At 57.3% G+C, this 18,009-nt stretch overlaps 4 protein-coding genes and 1 long non-coding RNA gene across 8 annotated transcripts in view; 3 read left to right on the forward strand and 2 right to left on the reverse strand.

Annotated features, from left to right (window-relative positions):
• Window positions 1-2,136, forward strand: part of PPM1G (protein phosphatase, Mg2+/Mn2+ dependent 1G) — a 33,119-nt gene extending 30,983 nt beyond the window's left edge. For both annotated transcript variants that reach the window (XM_002709952.5, XM_017340854.3), the window contains exons 7-10: window positions 106-340; window positions 731-860; window positions 1,101-1,203; window positions 1,523-2,136. In XM_002709952.5, the coding sequence (XP_002709998.1) occupies window positions 106-340; window positions 731-860; window positions 1,101-1,203; window positions 1,523-1,729 (675 nt within the window). In that variant the 3' untranslated portion in view covers window positions 1,730-2,136. The remainder of the gene's footprint in view (window positions 1-105; window positions 341-730; window positions 861-1,100; window positions 1,204-1,522) is intronic.
• A 312-nt stretch (window positions 2,137-2,448) lies between these two features.
• On the forward strand, window positions 2,449-6,089 carry ZNF513 (zinc finger protein 513). Of its 2 annotated transcripts, none has more exons than XM_051843073.2 (4): window positions 2,449-2,598; window positions 3,134-3,289; window positions 4,242-4,829; window positions 4,920-6,089. In XM_051843073.2, exons 2-4 carry the CDS (start codon window positions 3,265-3,267, stop codon window positions 5,744-5,746), a joined length of 1,440 nt encoding a protein of 479 aa, XP_051699033.1. In that variant the 5' UTR covers window positions 2,449-2,598; window positions 3,134-3,264; the 3' UTR covers window positions 5,747-6,089. The 2 variants fall into 2 exon arrangements, with proteins under 2 accessions (XP_051699033.1, XP_017196344.1); XM_017340855.3 differs by lacking the exon at window positions 2,449-2,598 and adding an exon at window positions 2,747-2,891.
• Window positions 3,958-4,356, reverse strand: LOC138848652 (uncharacterized). Its single transcript, XR_011386732.1, has 2 exons — window positions 4,216-4,356; window positions 3,958-4,119 (listed from the first exon to the last, which is right to left on the reverse strand). It is a non-coding gene; the product is annotated as an uncharacterized lncRNA (long non-coding RNA).
• Window positions 6,090-6,200: 111 nt separating the features above from the next.
• Window positions 6,201-11,843, reverse strand: SNX17 (sorting nexin 17). 2 transcript variants are annotated; one of them, XM_008254600.4, is made up of 15 exons: window positions 11,590-11,843; window positions 11,061-11,135; window positions 9,944-10,061; window positions 9,403-9,467; window positions 8,991-9,101; window positions 8,788-8,878; window positions 8,591-8,678; window positions 8,290-8,359; window positions 7,926-8,018; window positions 7,627-7,830; window positions 7,360-7,485; window positions 7,134-7,211; window positions 6,928-7,002; window positions 6,797-6,838; window positions 6,201-6,711 (listed from the first exon to the last, which is right to left on the reverse strand). In XM_008254600.4, the coding sequence occupies exons 1-15, from the start codon at window positions 11,650-11,652 to the stop codon at window positions 6,598-6,600; spliced, it is 1,413 nt and encodes a 470-aa protein (XP_008252822.1). In that variant the 5' UTR covers window positions 11,653-11,843; the 3' UTR covers window positions 6,201-6,597. The 2 variants fall into 2 exon arrangements, with proteins under 2 accessions (XP_008252822.1, XP_017196346.1); XM_017340857.3 differs by having other exon boundaries at window positions 10,934-11,135; window positions 11,590-11,774.
• Window positions 11,844-12,073: 230 nt separating this feature from the next.
• Window positions 12,074-16,758, forward strand: EIF2B4 (eukaryotic translation initiation factor 2B subunit delta; the record flags this gene model as incomplete). The annotated part of the gene is given in 13 exon segments (NM_001082772.2): window positions 12,074-12,112; window positions 12,483-12,526; window positions 12,783-12,918; window positions 13,102-13,305; window positions 13,577-13,659; window positions 13,998-14,089; window positions 14,325-14,439; window positions 14,629-14,705; window positions 15,050-15,152; window positions 15,413-15,540; window positions 15,650-15,827; window positions 16,227-16,407; window positions 16,517-16,758. Coding segments are annotated over 13 exon segments (1,580 nt in total), but the record flags the coding sequence as incomplete, so codon positions are not given.
• Between the last annotated feature and the right edge of the window lie 1,251 nt (window positions 16,759-18,009).

Here is an 18,009-nt window from a genome sequence, read left to right on the forward strand (position 1 = left end):
ATTATCTTGGGTATCCCAGTGAGAGGAGAAAGCATAGGTCAGGGGTGCACCTGTGAGGAACTCATGTCTGCAGACTCCCATGATGCTCCCTTTCTTCCTCTTAAGCCTGGCTCTGACAGTGGTACAACAGCGGTGGTGGCTCTGATACGAGGGAAGCAGTTGATTGTAGCCAATGCAGGAGACTCTCGCTGTGTGGTGTCTGAGGCTGGCAAAGCTTTAGACATGTCGTATGACCACAAACCGGAGGATGAAGTGGAGCTAGCACGCATCAAGAATGCTGGTGGCAAGGTTACTATGGATGGGCGAGTCAACGGGGGCCTCAACCTTTCCAGAGCCATTGGTAAGGGCCATGAAACTATGGGAAAGACTTCTGGGGGTCTTGCCTTCTGTCCAGACTACTTAGTAGCAAACTTTAATCTTTATAGCTCTTGTACCTTTCAGAATACTTCCATATTTGCTACCTCTGTCCTTAAATATCTCTGGGAAATAGCCAAGATAAGTATCATTATTCTCAGTACCTTTTGGATTGTGAAGACACAGGTGAGGACTTATTTGAGGTTCAGCAACCTGATGACAGGGCTGAAACTAGAGAAACTAGAAAATAGTTCCACTGGGTGATGGAACTGATAAAGAAGGGAATGAATGGCAGTGGCAAGTGTGACCTGTCTGAAAAGACTAGTCTGTGGGAAGTCCTTCAGCTGCTGGTCAAGCAACCATTCCTTTACTTCAGGAGACCACTTCTACAAGAGAAACAAGAACCTGCCACCTGAGGAGCAGATGATTTCAGCCCTTCCTGACATCAAGGTGCTGACTCTTACGGATGACCACGAGTTCATGGTCATTGCCTGTGACGGCATCTGGTGAGCATTGGCAGAATGCCCTAAAATCCCTTTTTTTGCAGCGATATTTCTTGTAGAGCTCAGAGCTGTTGTAGGATTAGAGCCCAGGCAAACGTCTTGGTGAGTCAAGACCACCAGACCTAAGGCCGAGTCGAGGAGAATTTCTGTAGGTGCTTCCATTGGCCTGGGTCACCGCGTCTCTCCGCATTCTCTACTGTGCCTTGGTGGGACTGAAGAAGATTCTATCCTTTTTGGCCCCAGGAATGTGATGAGCAGCCAAGAAGTTGTAGACTTCATTCAATCAAAGATCAGCCAACGTGATGAAAATGGGGAACTTCGGTTATTGTCATCCATTGTGGAGGAGGTGAGTTCCAAGGTAGAGAGAGGGTCCCTGGTCTGCATAGCTAAACTTCTCTTCTCAGGATCAGTAATTACTGACAGATACCAGACCCTGACCAAAAAGTTCCCCCTTCTCCCGGATCCTGAGTCTTCCATACATCCCTCCCCTTCTCCCGGATCCTGAGTCTTCCATACACCTCATGAACTAGCAAGTTCCCCTCTTTCCTGTTGCCCGTTCCCCTCCTTCGGCCACCTGTCTCGGCAGGGCCAGCTCTCTTGGGAGACTGTGGGTTCTCAGGACGGTGTTCAGACCCCGTGGCTGAGCTATTCCGTGCCTTTTGTAGCTGCTGGATCAGTGCCTGGCACCCGACACTTCTGGGGATGGTACAGGGTGTGACAACATGACCTGCATCATCATTTGCTTCAAGCCCCGGAACACAGCCGCGCTGCAGCCAGAGAGCGGCAAGCGGAAACTGGAGGAAGTGCTCTCCGCTGAGGGCGCTGAGGAAAACGGCAGCAGCGACAAGAAGAAGAAGGCCAAGCGGGACTAGCAGCCACGCGGACCCTGCCCACCTAGACTGTTTCTGAGCCCTCCGGACCTGAGACTGGGTTTTGTCTTTTTCCTTTAGCCTTAGCAGTGGGTGTGAGGTGTGCAGGGGGAGCTGGGTGGCTTTACTCGGCCCATTCCAAAGAGGGCTCTTCCTCCACACGGCCGCCGGGGAGCCTCCGCTGTCCTCCCGGCCGCCTCTCGCTCCTTTGGGCTCATCACCGGTTCTGTGCCTGTGCTCTGTTGTGTTGGAGGGAAGGACTGGCGGTTCTGGTTTTTACTCTGTGAACACTTTATTTAAGGACATTCTTTTTTATTGGCGGCTCCATGGTCCCCAGCCGCTTGCGCCCGCTCTCTGTTGTACACTTTCAATCAACACTTTTTCAGACTAAAGGCCAAAACCTAATCGTGCCCGTGGTGTCCTTCTTTCTCCGCTGCCGTGGCCCCAGACTTGAGACTTAGCCCCATCGGGAGCACGTAGCGAGCCTCTGCACACGAGTGTGTGCGTGTGTGTGCGTGTGTGTGTGTTTCCCCGCCCATCCCTCGTGTGTGTAGGGGCCAGGGGTGCTCTAGGCACTGCGGCTCTGCCAAGTGAGTTGCGGCCGCCTGACGTCAGCTCATCCTCACCCCCTCCTGGAATCAGGAACGACTCCTAGTCCTCCAGGGACGGGCGGGCAGCCCCGAACCTGAAGCCGCGGGCAGGGCTTCTTGCCGGGCTCGGCGGCCTGGGTCGCCTCGACCGCGGATTGGCCCGCCCGCCCTCTCGTCACAATCACTTCCTGGTCACGCCGCGGGCGTCCTCGCCGCGGTTCGCCCCGCGGACTACGCGTCCCGTGCGGCTCTGCGGCGGCGGAAGCGGAAGCGAGTACGGAGGTACCAGCTGGTCTCCATAGGGGGGGTAGGGGGCTCCATGAATGGAAGAGGCGGCGGCGGCGGGAGCGGCCTGAGCTGGGTGCCGGGGCCAGGGCCGGGGGCTGCCCGGGGCCCGCGCCGCTGCATGGGGGCGGCCCGTGGCCCCTGAGAGGAAGGGCGGGCGGGGGGGGGGCCGAGTCGGGAGGGGCGGGGCCGGGCGGCCGCAGGCCGAAGGCGCTTCGGGCTGGAGCCGGTCACGATGCCCCGAAGGAAGCAAAGCCACCCGCAGCCCGTGAAATGCGAGGGGGTCAAAGGTCAGGGGTCAGGGGCCTTGTGTGGGGAGGGGCGGGCCGGGGTCAGGGGTGTGGGGCTCAGGTCAGGGTGGAGGGAGACTTCTGAGGGATGGGGCGGCGATCTGGGCTTCCCACTGTGGTGCTAAGGGAAGCCGAGAGGGTCAAGGACCACGGGAAGTGCCGTGCACGAGGGCTGGCTCCCCGGGGGCGGGTGCTGGGCACGGCTCCTGAGGGAGCGTCCACAAGCCCTCTCTCCTCTTCAGTGGATCCCGAAGACTCCCTCGACGAAGGACCGGGGGCCCTGGTCTTGGAGAGTGATTTGCTACTAGGCCAGGATCTGGAGTTCGAGGAGGAAGAGGAAGAGGAGGAGGGTGATGGTACCAGCGACCGGCTCATGGGCTTCGAGAGAGACTCTGAAGGTGGGTTTGGGGGCCTTGGCTAAGGGGACCCCAGCCTTCTGGGAGGCAGGTTAGGGTTTAGTGTCAGCGAGCAGCAGCCCCATTTCCTGCCCAGCCTGGGGCTGCTTTCGTTGATCTGAGCTAGAGGACTTCATTTGCCTGATGGTTCCATCAGCTTCATCAGTTGTTGAGGTAAAATTCTAGAGCCTGGTCCAAAGGTGCTATGAGCAGGAGGGTGGATGAATCCCGTGAAGTGACTGGTAAAACGTAATGCCCTTTTAATAACCTTGTTCCCCTTCCTCGTCCGTTCCCTGAGTATGTTTACTTTAAGTTCAGGAAGCCACTTCTCTTAAGTCACTCAAGCTGGGACTCCTGTCCTTCCCTTCACCTGCACCACAGCTCCTGTTGGGGAGTTTTAGTCTCTGCCCTTAAGAGTCCCCCCACAATCCTGTGTTCCTGGCTTCACCCTTACCCCGACTCACTGTGCTGTCTGCTCACTGCGGATGCTTATCAAAGTCACGGACTGTCTGTGTGTTATTAGAGCAAGCAAGTGGGACTGCGTGTGCTATTTTCATTGCTTTTCCCTCCGAATTTTGCCTGCCCGTGAGACAGGTTTATTTTACAACCAGCCCCAAACTGAAAGGGGTTTATACTAATGTAGAGCTCAGAGAACGGTTTCAGGCCTCCCTGCCATTTGTAGTTTTACTTTACTTTCTCAAGAATTACATTACTGGTTCATTTCAGTCCTTGGGCCATTGTGAGCCATGGATCCTTTTCCATCCAGCGGAGTTGGGTACAACTAACCGTCTTCACTAGGTTAGTCCAGACTCAGGTAGACGATCCCGGGGTCACTGCAGGGGAACCATAGGCATCAGGAAAGCTGAGAGAACGGTGGGGCCCCAAGTGGGAAAGGGAGAGTGTGGAGCCTGGTCCTACGCCATGCTAACCTTGCTTCTCCTGTCTGCCTCACCAGGAGACTCTCTGGGGCCCAGGCCTGGGCTGCCCTACGGGCTGAGTGACGACGAGTCTGGGGGCGGCCGGGCACTAAGTGCCGAGAGTGAAGTTGAGGAGCCAGCCAGGGGTCCAGGGGAGGCCAGGGGTGAGAGGCCAGGCCCAGCCTGCCAGCTGTGTGGGGGGCCGACAGGTGAGGGGCCGTGTTGTGGGGCAGGAGGGCCGGGTGGGGGGCCCCCGCTGCCCCCACGGCTACTGTACTCATGCCGCCTCTGCGCCTTCGTGTCCCACTACTCGAGCCACCTGAAGCGGCACATGCAGACACACAGCGGGGAGAAGCCGTTCCGCTGTGGCCGCTGCCCCTACGCCTCAGCCCAGCTCGTCAACCTGACACGACATACCCGCACCCACACTGGCGAGAAGCCCTACCGCTGTCCCCACTGCCCCTTTGCCTGCAGCAGCCTGGGCAACCTGAGGCGGCATCAGCGCACCCACGCAGGGCCCCCCACTCCTCCCTGCCCGACCTGTGGCTTCCGCTGCTGTGCTCCACGACCAACACGGCCTCCCAGTCCCACAGAGCAGGAGGGGGCAGTGCCCCGGCGACCTGAAGGTAAAAAGCCAGCGACCAAAGGTCCTGGGACATGGGTGGGTGGCCCCAAGGAGACTTGGATTCTTAGCCCACGTCTTCTTGTCCCCACAGATGCTTTGCTCCTTCCAGATTTGAGCCTTCATGTGCCACCAGGTGGTGCCAGTTTCCTGCCAGACTGTGGGCAGCTGCGCAGTGAAGGGGAGGGCCTGTGTGGGACTGGATCAGAACCACTGCCAGAGCTGCTGTTTCCTTGGACCTGCCGGGGCTGTGGACAAGAGCTGGAGGAGGGTGAGGGTAGTCGGCTGGGAGCTGCCATGTGTGGGCGCTGCATGCGAGGAGAGGCTGGAGGGGGTGCCAGTGGGGGGGCCCAGGGCCCCAGTGACAAAGGCTTTGCCTGTAGCCTCTGTCCCTTTGCCACTCACTATCCCAACCACCTGGCCCGGCACATGAAGACACACAGTGGCGAGAAGCCTTTCCGCTGCGCCCGCTGTCCTTATGCCTCTGCTCATCTGGATAACCTGAAACGGCATCAGCGCGTCCACACGGGAGAGAAGCCCTACAAGTGTCCCCTCTGCCCCTATGCCTGTGGCAACCTGGCCAACCTCAAGCGTCACGGTCGCATCCACTCTGGTGACAAACCTTTTCGGTGTAGCCTTTGCAACTACAGCTGCAACCAGAGCATGAACCTCAAACGCCACATGCTGCGGCACACAGGCGAGAAGCCCTTCCGCTGTGCCACCTGCGCCTATACCACAGGCCACTGGGACAATTACAAGCGCCACCAGAAGGTGCACGGCCACGGGGGCCCAGGAGGGCCTGGCCTCTCTGCCTCTGAGAGCTGGGCACCACCTCACAGCCCACCCTCTGTTTTGAGCTCTCGGGGTCCACCAGCCCTGGGTGCCGCTGGCAGCCGGGCTCTCCACACAGACTCACCCTGAACCAGGGCCTACTTCCTCAGGGCCCTGCAATCAGCCCTGAATCTCCTGTGCGTTTTATATACAGATGGACCAGAAGTCACCTTCTCCTTCCTCCCCCGCTGGCCAGGGGCTCCACACAGACTAACCTAGGCACTGTATGGACCTGCCCAAACCCCATGGGCGGGGGCTCATATGGACCAGGGGGCCTTGCCTTGACTGATGCACTTCATGAGCTCAGTGAGAGGGCCTTGTATTCACCGCCACTGCTCCCAGGGGCTGTGGATGAATGCTGGGGGACTGCCCAGCCTCCCACCTGTTTATTTAACTTATTTCAGTGCTTTATAATAAAGGAAACACTAACAAAGCCATGTCTATGCTGAATTGGCAATGGCAAGAACAGTTTGGCATCACCCTTAACACAGTAGACCTTGCTGTGGGGGGTGGGGAAGCAGGGGCAGTGAGAGGGAACCAGAGGTAGGCAGCAATCAGGCTGAGTTTAATGATGGGGAGCTGGGCCAGACCATACAGACTTTTGCCCATGCCCTTGGCCCATGGCCCTGGGAAGCCAGAAGCAGCCCAGGGAGAGCTGTGGTTCCTCCCCAAGGCAGGCAGCCATGGTCCCTTAGACTTTGTGCAAAATACTAAATGCTAATTTGGCATCGAGGGCCAGCTGTGTAAAGAGGGGGCAATCCTTTGTGCAGCCAGCCCAGAGGGGTGAGGGAAGGGGGTTAGGAGGCCCCTGGCCAAAAGAAAAGGAAAGTGAGAAGGGGGGAAGGAAAGGGACCCCCTCCCCCCAAGCTTGGGGGACACAGGCACAGGGCAAGTTTCTCTAAATTCCTCTGGGGGAGAGGCAGACATCGAAGCAGTGGAGATTACAGATCCTCATCTCCAATGCCCTCGAAGGCGAAATTGCCGTGGACATCACCGGCACTGGCGTCTGTGCTGGGACTGCCAATCCCCCGCAAGCTCACGGCACTCAGCTTGCTCTGTAACAGAGGTAGGGGTGGGGGTCAGAGGGCTGGAGCCTGCGCATCCCCTGCACACACCAACCTCACCAAGCCTGTCACTCACTGAGAGTTTGATCATGGACTCCCGGCTGGCATCGGGTGACTCCTGAGGAGGGGAGAAGAAGGCAGAGGTGTCAGGCTGGGGGAGGGCAGGCAAGGCTGGGAGCCAGCTTACTATCCAAGGCTGGCACTTACCAGCAGTGGCGGGGACTTCACTGCTTGCTGGCTGTCTGAGCGTCTCAGCGTGCCCCCCACCCGCCGGCGGAGCATCTGGGGACAGAGACAGAAGGTGCCGACTGAGGGCAGCTCTCCCTTTAGCAGCCCAGTGGCTTCCCTGCTCCAGCCACAACCTGGGACGAAGGGGAGGGAGAGCACACACAGCCTGGGCTTGCTCTGCTGACCTTTCGGATGCTGCCGCCAGATTTCTTCACCATCAGCTCGTCCACCATGGACTGTAAGCAGATGCTCATCATGATGGCCTGAGGGCAAGACGAGAGCTCAGCCTGACCACCGTGGTCATCCTGCGCCCAGGCCCCCCCACGTGGGCTTCCACTCACATGGAGGCCTGGAAGCCCTAGATTTGGGTATCTAAGTGGCTCCAGAGGAGGTCTGAGGGTGGGCTCACACCTGGGGGCTGGTGATGGTGACCCACTGTAACCGATCCTTGCTCATGAGGTATTCAAAAGCCAGTTCCAGGCGTACTTCACCCCGGCCCCGGCCAGGGCTGCTCGTGCCTCCACTGGGCAGTGGCACCTGGAGGAGGAAGGGAAGTCAGCTGGCCGGGTTCCTTCTGACCAACTTGCCTGCCTTCCTGAACCGCTGTGGCCCATTTCTTAAGCTCAAAGCTTGCCTAGCCTCCATTCCTGAAGGCCGCCCCTTCCTACCCCGACTCACAGAGGAGGTGACCCGCCAGCACCGCATGCGGGTGACCCGGAAGGAGCCTTCTCGGAGTTGCTGGCCAGGCAGGCGGAGCTGGAGGCTGAGCTCACTGTTGCCTGCGCTCACCACCACGGGGCAGTCCTTCTCGGGGAAGTCAGCCACACAGGCATCGAAGCGCAGGTAGCCGTAGTGCCTGAGGGTCTGGGCCAGCCGTAGGAACTGGAAAACAGTCACCGTGTGTGGCAGGTCAGGAGAGGGAGCAGAGCAGTCCAGATACAGCGATCCCCTTAGAGGCGGACCGTGGCAGAGCTCACCTCCTTCTTGGAGACCTTCTCTTGCAGAGACTTGAGCTGGCGGTGCTGCTCCTTGGTGACCAGGATCCACCCACGCTCAATATCTGACACTGTCTACAGCAGAGACAAGGGTGGGGGTGGGGCTCCCAGTCAGCCATCTCAGGTAGCGTCCAGTTCTTTCTGTACAGCCTGACTTAAGCCCCACACTTCTCTGCAATGAGTCCTGGACCTTATCTGCTTATAAAGTGGGAGGAGTAGTTGTGTCACAAGCCGAACAGTTCTCTAGAACTTCCTCATCAACTAGACAAGGACGGGAGTTTTCATGAGAGAGTGGGACACCAGACTCATTTTTAGGGGAGGGGTTCTGAGGCAGCTCCAAGCTCACCTGAGCATAAAGCAGGTTCAGGCCAACCCGGTTCTCCATGACATCGTCGTCATAGGCAGAGTCCCAATAACTGTGAGGCCAAGGGGTGGAGAGGGGTAATGGGCTGAGCGGGGTAAAGCAAGAGATAGGATGGGAAACTGGGGCTGTCAGGGGCTAATGGTCACATCGTGGGAGGAAGCGTGGGAGGCCTGGTAGAAACAGCCAGCACTACTCCCTTGTCCAGATGAATCTGTCTCCGTTTGTGGCCCCATAACCCAATCCAGCACCCTCCCCTGCCCCCTCCCCCGGGTCCAGCCCTGACCTCTTCCTTAGCACAATCTTATACTCTTGACTCCGAAGACTGGTAACAGACACGTAAGGCAGCTCGAACTCTTGCAACTTCCGTACAACTGTGGGTTAAAAGGGAAATGTCGTGGGGCTCAAGAAAGCAGCAACTTGAGGAAATGCTCCGTTTGGGTCGGGGAAGCACAGGAAGCTGCAGAGGACCGAGAGACTCACAGGAAATGGCTCCATCCTCTTTTTCTCGAACTAGGAAGAGGCTAAAGTATCCAATCAAGTCATCTGGAAGATCAAGCTTTGCAGCCACAGCCTGGGGACAGGGACCGGGAGGATGGGTTACCATGTTGGATGGCCCTAGTCACCTCCGAACCTGAGACCCTGGGGTGGAAGGGGACGAGGGCAGCGCCAAACAAGCACCTCACCTCCAGGACATCGTCGGTCTGATCGGAAGTTAGCACGCTGACCAGGACCTTCTGCCCGTTGCTGAGCAGTACTTCCAAGGAGACCTCCTCCGTGGGGACCTGTTGTGTCTCCTGTCGCGAGCATCCATGGGCGTGGCAGCCACTGCCTTGTTAACCCTCGCCCAGAGCCCAACCGTGACCCCATCCCCAACTCTCATGTTCAGAGCCCTCTGGTGTCTTTGTCCTCAGCCACTTAAACACAGGCTAGGGCTTCCTTGACTTCATTGGTAAAGCAGACACGTCATTTAAAAAAACAAAACAAAACAAACAAACAAAAAAACAAAAACCAACCTGCCAGGATGGCTCCTCTTGTAGCCACATCATTCTCCCACAAAGCCCTTCCCTTAAACCTTGATCCCATCCAAAACCTTACCTGTTGTGCCCGACGTAAGAAACTATTGAAGGTCTCACTGCTCCCAAGCAAAGGGTCCTGTCGAACTGTGGAACAAGAGAGCGACGTTCTCCTACCTCAGGAAGCATGCCTGGCTCCCCCAGTCCTCCTCTTAGTAGGTGCCCCCCGACCCCCTTTCCTGGGCTGATGGTGGCCTGCCACATCCCCAGCTGGCCTCACCTCACTCACTGTTTGCATAAATTCTTCACCTGCCCCACCCTTGGCTGCCATCTAGTTGAGTCCAGTCTACAGAACTAGGGAAATAACAATGATGTTAATCTAAAGCACATCAGATACAGATTAAGTTCTCCCCACCAATCTAAGTTGCTTAAAGTCTAGCTTTAGGTATTTCTCGGAGATGTTAGTACCCAAACTGCTTTGCCAGTATATAGAGTTTCATGTCCTTGCAGACTATTTACTTGGCTAATTAAATAACAGATCAAGTTAGCAGTTGCCCAGATTTGGAAACGAACGTGGGACCTTCCCCATAGTCCTCAGTCTGCAGTGCCCTCCAAGCACTCACCAGCTTGCATGTACTTCTCTAACTGCTCTCTCCTCTGTTCTACCTCAGCAGGTGTCAGAGAGAAAAGCTTCTTTGGGGGGAATGCAGGAAGCACATTGGCCCCATACTCCTTCCGAAGCTATTTAGAGAAAGAGATAAACCCTTCGCATAAACATAGGAAATGAGAAGAGGCGATGGAGACTCAACAATGTTCTCTTGGGCTCCCATTCCCTTCCCTGGGTCCCTGCTTCCCTGTCTACCCTGTCACCCGGGAAGCAGTCCCTTTGGCGGGGGCGGCGTCTCCAGGGGGCTGTCCTACATAGGCGTTGTTACCTTCCTGTGACGAAGTCAGCCCCCCCCACATGATGGAGCGGGTCTGTACGGGGCCAGGACCTAAGAAGCCCCTCGCTTATCTAGCAACACTGTTCACTGGAACCACCTTCACTGGAAGCAAAGGGCTTTTCAGAAAAACTTAAGTGCACACATAGTTAAGCGCTAGCTAGGCACGTTTACAAAGTATCTGGGCCCTGAAAAGGCCTTTGCAGATCCAGGAATCCAACGTGCAGCTGCAGAACCTGAGGCCTAAAGTAATCAGGTAACTTGCTCAGAGTAGCACAACGAACTATCATCAGTGGATCCGAGACTCTCTACTGAGTTAAGTACAGAGTTCGCAGTCTGGTGAGGAAGGCACAGAGACATCACATTACAGGTACGTGAGGATAACTGGAGCACCCACGCCCGCTGACATGAGCCAAGGAATGCACAAGGAAATCGGTGAAGGGTTTGTAAAAGCAGGGGAGAGAATCTGGAGCTGCAGCTCAGGTGGCAGAAGGCACGCACGCAGGCAGCCGGGTGCGAGGGCGCGGTGTCTCCATGCAAGGGTAAAGGCTGAAAGAGGGGCAGAGAAGCCGGGAGCAGGCTGCGAGGGGAGCAAGGGGGAGTCGCTGTGGCAGACAGCAGGCCTCTTAGGGAGCTTCCCGGGAATGTCAGAGGTAAGATAAAGTCCCCCACCTTCCCCTGTGGCAGGGACTACAGACTGCAGCGAATGGGCAGACACGATGAAGGGGAGAGGGATATACTGGTGCTCGTATGCAGGAAAGGGCTCGAAGCTGTCTCAAGGCAGGGGTGCTGGTCCCACCTGCTCGTGCAGCCCCAGGAGCTGGCTGTAGCGCACCCGACAGTGCAGGACTCCATTCACGTGAATGTTATAGGCCTGAGGACACAAAAGCAGGCAAGCTCTTTTAGGGTCGTCGTCCAGAACCTTGGCCGGAAGTTGCTTGGCACAGCTCAGTCTGAGTAATGCGCCGAGATTCTCCCGAGGGCTGGTCAGCCTGCTTCCTCCGGGACCAGGTCCCAACGCAGAAGCACCAGAAAGGCGCAAGCTAGGCCCCTTGTACAGCAATCTCCCTCCCCAAGGGGCCAGCGGTGCCCACCACAGAAGCCGCGGCCTAGCTGGGGGAGGCGAGCGGCCGAACGAAAAGACCTAGAGGTGCTGGGACGACCTGTGTACGAGCCTGACCCACGCGATAGGCTCCCAGCGAGGCCGTCGGGGGTCAGTGGCTCAAGACCAGGCCCTGCGGGCGGCGGCCAGGCCTGCGAAGCCGCCCGGAGAGGGCTCGGGCCCGTTATCCCCGCCCCTGCCCGGCCCGGCTCCGGCCGCTCCTCACCACGTAGGCGGAGCCGCCGCTGTCCCCGCTGCGGGACTCGGTTTCAGGAATGGAAAAGTGCATGTTCCCAGCGGCAGGGCCCGGCTGGGCTCCAGACTGTGAGGCCCGCAGCGGCTCTGCACGCTCGCCTCCGCCACTCAGCGCGTCCCCGCCGCCTCACTCGCCATTTTGGGCGCTTGAGATCGGAGGAGGAAAGGCGGTTGGACGTCGGCTCTATGGGAGCCGCGCCCCTGGCATGCCGGGAAATGTAGTCCACAGCGCAGGAGGAGGCTTTCCGGACTGAGCGCCCAAACTGAAGATGGCCCTCTTCGCGACCCGTATTCCGGGGCGGGGACCCAGTGCCCGACGGAGATTGTAGTCCGCCCGGGGCTGTGCGCGGCGGGTGTCGGCGTCTCAGCCTCCGGCCCAGGTGGCACTGTAGTCCCGGCGACCGCCGAGCCAGGCCCTGGGACGGCCCTCTGACCCGGCGGGCGGAGCCCAGGACGCAGAACGATGGCTGCTGTGGCTGTGGCCGTTCGCGAGGGTGAGTGAAGGGCCGGGAGCCCCAACAGGTACGCGGGCCGACCGGCTCCGGGCGGGTGGCGCGGGGCCTGGAGCTGCTTTGGGCCCTCTGGGTCCGTTCCGGCGCCACGCGCGACTCTGGGACGCAGCCCCGCACCGCGCCCCGGCGGCGGGTGTCTGCGGGAGGGTGGGTGACCCCGCCTCTGTCCCTCCCCCGCGCCTTGGCTTTGATCCCGCCGCGCAGTGCGTCCCCACGCGGGTCCCCGGCTGGCCGGCGCGCGGCGGCGGAGCCGTGGTCATGCCAACCCGGCAGCCGGCGGCGCCGAGGACCAGTGCCCCCCAGCCCTGCCGGAGCCTCTCCGGCTCACTGTGTGCCCTGTTTTCTGATGCAGACTCGGGATCCGGCATGAAGGCGGAGCTTTCTGCTCGGCCCGGGGTGAGTGAGCCGGTCCTCCCACGCCGCCTGTCAGCCGCCGCTCTGGAAGCTGGGTCGGGTCCGTGCCGGTTTACTTCTAAGTCGCGACAGGAGATTTCACAGAGTCCCTTCGACCCTTGGCCCCTCTGGAGGCGCGGAAGCTTGTAGCAGGGAATTTGGGGCAGTTCGGGAGGCTCGGGGACTGCGCCTCGTGGGAATTCGGTAAGCTTCGGTCGTGGGGCTTCACTGTGTTCACAGCGTGCTGTGTTTGTCCCAGGCAGGGGGGAAGGAGATGACCCAAGAAGAGAAGCTGCAGCTTCGGAAGGAGAAGAAACAGCAGAAGAAGAAACGGAAAGAGGAAAAGGGGACGGACGCGGACACTGCCTCTGCTGTGTCGGCAGCCCAGTGTCCAGGTGCCGCGTCTTTTTTTTTTTTTTTTTTTTTTTTTTAAGGACTGGGGTTTGGAGCCTGGGAGACAAACTAGTTTGGGCAAGGTGGAAAGCGAAAAGGTGTGGATAAACAGGGAGAGAAGCTTTGGCCAGGGTGTAGGTCCCCCTTGCCTGGGCTGGGTCACCTCTTCCTTGTACCTTGAATAGGCCCAGCCAGAGAAGCGCCAGGACCTGGCAGTCAGTCCAGCACTCCTGGTGAGAAAGTTCCAGCTGGCCGGACTAAGGCTGAGCTGCGGGCTGAGAGGCGAGCCAAGCAGGAGGCGGAGCGGGCCCTGAAGCAGGCCAGGAAAGGGGAGCAAGGAGGGCCACCCCCGCAGGCCTCCCCCAGCACGGCTGGAGAAGCCCCCGCAGGTATCTTCTGTTCCATTCAGACACCCAGTTACTCCCGGTTCTGTGCCAGCTCACGGGTCCTCATCGTAAAACAGCTCTCTGCTCCCATTCTCACCTTGGAACCCAGAGTTCAAAGTTTTCCCCCCAACTCCGTTCTGACGCCTGTTTCTCCCTGTTCTCCCCTGCCTTCTCCACCCCCATCCTGTTTTTCTTGGTGCCCTATTGTGTTGTAAGGACAAATGACACGTTTCAAAACCTGCGCTGTCTTGAAAGCACGGTCATTATGTTTTAGGAGGGAAGCGTCTCACCGAGCACACCCAGGCTGATGACCCCACACTGCTGAGAAGGCTTGTCAGAAAGTCAGAGCGACAGCAGGTAGGAAGTGGGTGTAGTGCAGGGCCAGAAAGCGCCTGGGCCGCGTAAGGCCAGTGAAGTCGTGGCCCGGCCCTGCCAAGGCAGCTGCACTCGGGACCTGAAATTCAGCAGATCTAAAGCAGGCTCATTTCTAAGTGGATCCTTTTGTGTGGCCTGTGAATGACGTTGCAGATCTCCTCATGGCCCTTCCCCAGCCCTAGCAGAGGGAGCTTGGGGCACAGTGGGACCTGGGAGAAGGATGGGTATTTGGGTCAAAGAAGGCTCACTATTCACCTCCGTCCCAGCCTCGTCCCGTAAGTTTAAAACTGTGTGCCACTAGTCTGTCCTGTTTTGTCAAGGTTCCTACACGGAAGGATTATGGATCCAAAGTCAGTCTCTTCTCCCACCTCCCCCAGTACAGCAGACAGAACTCTCTGACACAGTACATGAGGTAGGAGCCTGGGAACCCGTTGTCTCCGTGAAGTCTGGGGGATTTTCGTAACCCTGAATTGACCGTGTCTGGGGATTCGAGATGGGGTCTGTGGGAAGAAGTCTGAACTCAAGGCGAAACCCAAGAGGGCACGGGAAAGTCTGTGCCGGTGAAGGGCGTTCCTTTTCCTCAGGGGCCCGTGGGCAGTAGGTGCTCAAGCCCCCTGGCAAAGTCTGTGACACCGCCATCCCATCAGCATCCCATCCTCTGTGATCCACCCAGCCATGGTGCGACTCGGCCTGCAGTACTCCCAGGGCCTGATCAGTGGCTCCAACGCCCGGTGTATTGCCCTACTCCGGGCCTTGCAGCAGGTAGGCCTTGTCCTTCTCTCCTTTGTATCCCAGCCACACCCTCGCCAACACCTAACACCACCCTGCTTTCTCACCCAGGGTGATCTCTGGGGCTAAGGGGATGGTTCTACCCGCAGAAGCTGGTCCCTGCCTCCCTCTCAGAGAGCTCCTCTAGGGGGCGCTCTGCTGACCCCCTTGTGCACTCTGTAGGTGATTCAGGATTACACGACGCCGCCCAATGAGGAGCTCTCCCGGGATCTGGTGAATAAACTCAAACCCTACATCAGGTAAGGACGAGTGCTCCGGGGCCGCGCCCCTCTCCCCCAGTCCTTTTCTTATACGCCTCTTGCTCCGTCACTCTCCCTTCATTTGCCCGATCTCTGTTTTCTCTTTAAAGAAATGTGTTTCAGTGTGAAAGTCTTTCATGTTGTATGTAAGGCAAGTCTGTGGAAGCCATCAGCTTATTTTGGTGCTAAAGCCTTTTGAAACCGATGCACGTGAGAGGTCTTCAGAAAGTATGTGGAAAATGGGATGCATGGCTTTCAGAACGTTTCGGCACCAAAATAAACCTCATCTTTAATTCCCATTTTCCATGAACTTTCAGAAGCCCTTTTTGGTATTGTCATTGTAGCTTCCTGACTCAGTGCCGCCCCCTGTCGGCAAGCATGTACAATGCCATCAAGTTCCTTAACAAGGAGATCACTGGAGTGAGCAGCACCAAGCGGGAAGAGGAGGTGATGAGTTACGAGGAAGGAGAAAGGCATACACCCGGGGCTGGAGTCAGAAAACACGTTGCGGACTCCTAGGGAGACCCACATAAGCCGTTCTGCCTGGGCCCATGGGTTAAGGAAGTGCTTGGGTGGCCTGACTCTTGCCCCTTTGGGCTCCCTTTGGGGGCTGGTTGGGTCCCCATTCTGCGTCCAGCACGATCTCCCCGGGAAGCCGTGCGTCCGCGTCCGTCTCGTCCCCTCAGCGCCTCGCCCGCTCCCTCTAGGCCAAGGCGGAGCTTCAGGCGGCAGCTGACCGGTACGTGCAGGAGAAGATCGTGCTCGCCGCTCAGGCAATTCTGCGCTTTGCTTCCAAGAAGATCAGTAACGGGGATGTGATCCTGGTGTACGGCTGGTATGGCTCAGGCGCCGTGAGACAGCGGGGGTGGCGTGGTGTACGGGGGCGGAGAGCTGGTCGTCGGTCAGTGACATTCCAGCTGCGTGCCTCTCTCCCTTCACTCTAGCTCATCTCTCGTGTCACGGATCCTTCAGGAGGCGTGGTCCGAGGGCCGCAAGTTCCGAGTGGTGGTGGTGGACAGCCGGCCCCGGCTGGAGGGAAGGCACATGCTCCGCTTTCTGGTCCGTGCAGGGGTCCCTGCCTCCTACCTGCTGATTCCTGCAGCCTCTTACGTGCTCCCAGAGGTGAGGACAGAGGAAAGAGACTCCAACGTTAGAGATAAAAAGGCCTAGTAACGTACAGATAACTCTCCCTCCCTAAGGTTCCAGTTATTCAGAAATAATAGACTTGTATAGCCCTGTTTCTGTTTACTAGGAAAAACACCTGCAGCACGCTGTAGCACAGTGTCACAACCACAAGAACACTGTACTGTGTTAGTAACCACCTCGAGGGAACAGGCCAAAGTCACTTACATTTAGCGGGAGGCTGGGGAGTCCGTGGTCAGGGGTTCTCCAAGGAGAGCCATCATTAAGGTTTATTACTTGTCTTTTCACTGCTCTCCAGGGCAGAAGTGGGGACTTCCTCTGCAATGATACAGCATGACTTTTTTCCCCTTCCTTTTCTTCATTCTCCAAAACAAATAGGTTTCTAAGGTGCTCTTGGGAGCTCACGCACTCCTGGCCAATGGATCTGTGATGTCGCGGGTGGGGACAGCACAGCTGGCCCTGGTGGCTCGCGCCCACAATGTGCCAGTGCTGGTCTGTTGTGAAACATACAAGTTCTGTGAGCGTGTACAGACTGATGCCTTTGTCTCCAATGAGCTAGGTAAGGGGGGCAGAGAGAAGCTTCCAGGAACCTGAGAAAGTTGGGGAGGGAGAGGGGAGGTTAAAGTGCTGCTTTTCTAAAAGGACTTGATGGGTGCCTCCTGTTACAGATGACCCTGACGACCTGCAGTGTGAGCGGGGGGATCACGTAGCCCTGGCGAACTGGCAGAGCCACCCATCCCTCCGGTTGCTGAATCTCGTCTATGATGTCACGCCGCCTGAGCTCGTGGATCTGGTGATCACAGAGCTGGGGATGATCCCTTGTAGTTCTGTTCCTGTTGTCCTACGAGTCAAGAGCAGTGACCAGTGACAGGGAAGCCGGGTCAATAAAGGACGTGCTCCCTCTTCCTAAGCAGCTCTCCGGCCTTTGTATCTTACTGTCTCCACCACGTAAGGAAGGAGTCCAGACCTCCTAACTCACTCGCTCGCTCTTTTTTTTTAAGATTTATTTCTTTCTTTGAAATAAAAAATAAATAGGGTCATCTGGTTCACTTGCCAGATGTCCATTCAGTCCAAAGCCAGGAGCCAGGAGCTCCACCCAGGTCTTTCACAGAGCAGGGGGGAGGGGCGCAAACATTGGACCATCCTTTGCTGCCTGCTTGGTACATTAGAGCAAGGTGAATGGGAAGCAGAGTAGCCAGGATTCAACCAGGAACTCCAGTGTGGGATGTGGGCATCCCAAGCAGTGGCTTAATCCGCTGCGCCACAACACCTGCCCCTCCCCAACCCCTCTTATCACCGCCACCAGCCTCAAAGGCTCGCGAGACTGTCAGGTGACTAGATCCATGCTAGTGCTTTGGGGTGAAAGTGAGGTTCAGTAGGGTGACCAAAACCATCCAAATCATCAGTGATTTACTGAGCCTTTCACATGCCAGACACTTGGGAGGAAGTGGAGGACACGTAAGAGTCCTAAGCTTAGTAGTAAGTTAGTCTTTTTTTTTTTTTTTTAAGATTTTATTTATTTATTTAGAGAGGTAGAGTTACAGACAGTGAGAGGAAGAAACAGAGAGAAAGATCTTCCTTCCATTGGTTCACTCTCCAAATGGCTGCAGTGGCTGGAACTGTGCCGATCTAAAGGCAGGAGCCAGGTGCTTCTTCCCGGTCTCCCATTGGGTGTAGGTGCCCAAGCACTTGGGCCATCTTCCACTGCTTTCCCAGGCCACAGCAAAGAGCTGGATTGGAAGTGGAGCAACCAGGACTAGAACTGGCGCCCTTATGGGATGCCAGCACCGCAGGCGGAGGATTAACTTACTGTGCCACAGCGCCGGCCCCAGTAGTAAGTTAGTCTTCACTGAGCACTTGTCGCATGTCAGAAACTGTTCTGAGGCCATTCCTAGCCCACTTCAGTTTATTCAACTCTGTGAGGTAAAGGAGACTTCAGGCACAGAGAGGTTAAGTCATTCACCCAAGGTACACAAAGGTTAAGTTACTTGCCCAAGGCAACACAGCTAAGGCACAGAGGCCAAGATTATTGCCCAAGGTAGCACAGTCAGCAGGTGATCCAGGATGTGCTTATAGGCAGTCTGTATCTAGATACTATACCCTTAACTTTTATACTGGGTGCCCATCGGGAGCACTTAACATAAAGTAGGAAGACAGGCAA

Source organism: Oryctolagus cuniculus, chromosome 2, assembly GCF_964237555.1.
Source record: "Oryctolagus cuniculus chromosome 2, mOryCun1.1, whole genome shotgun sequence".
NCBI classification, from domain to species: domain Eukaryota; kingdom Metazoa; phylum Chordata; class Mammalia; order Lagomorpha; family Leporidae; genus Oryctolagus; species Oryctolagus cuniculus.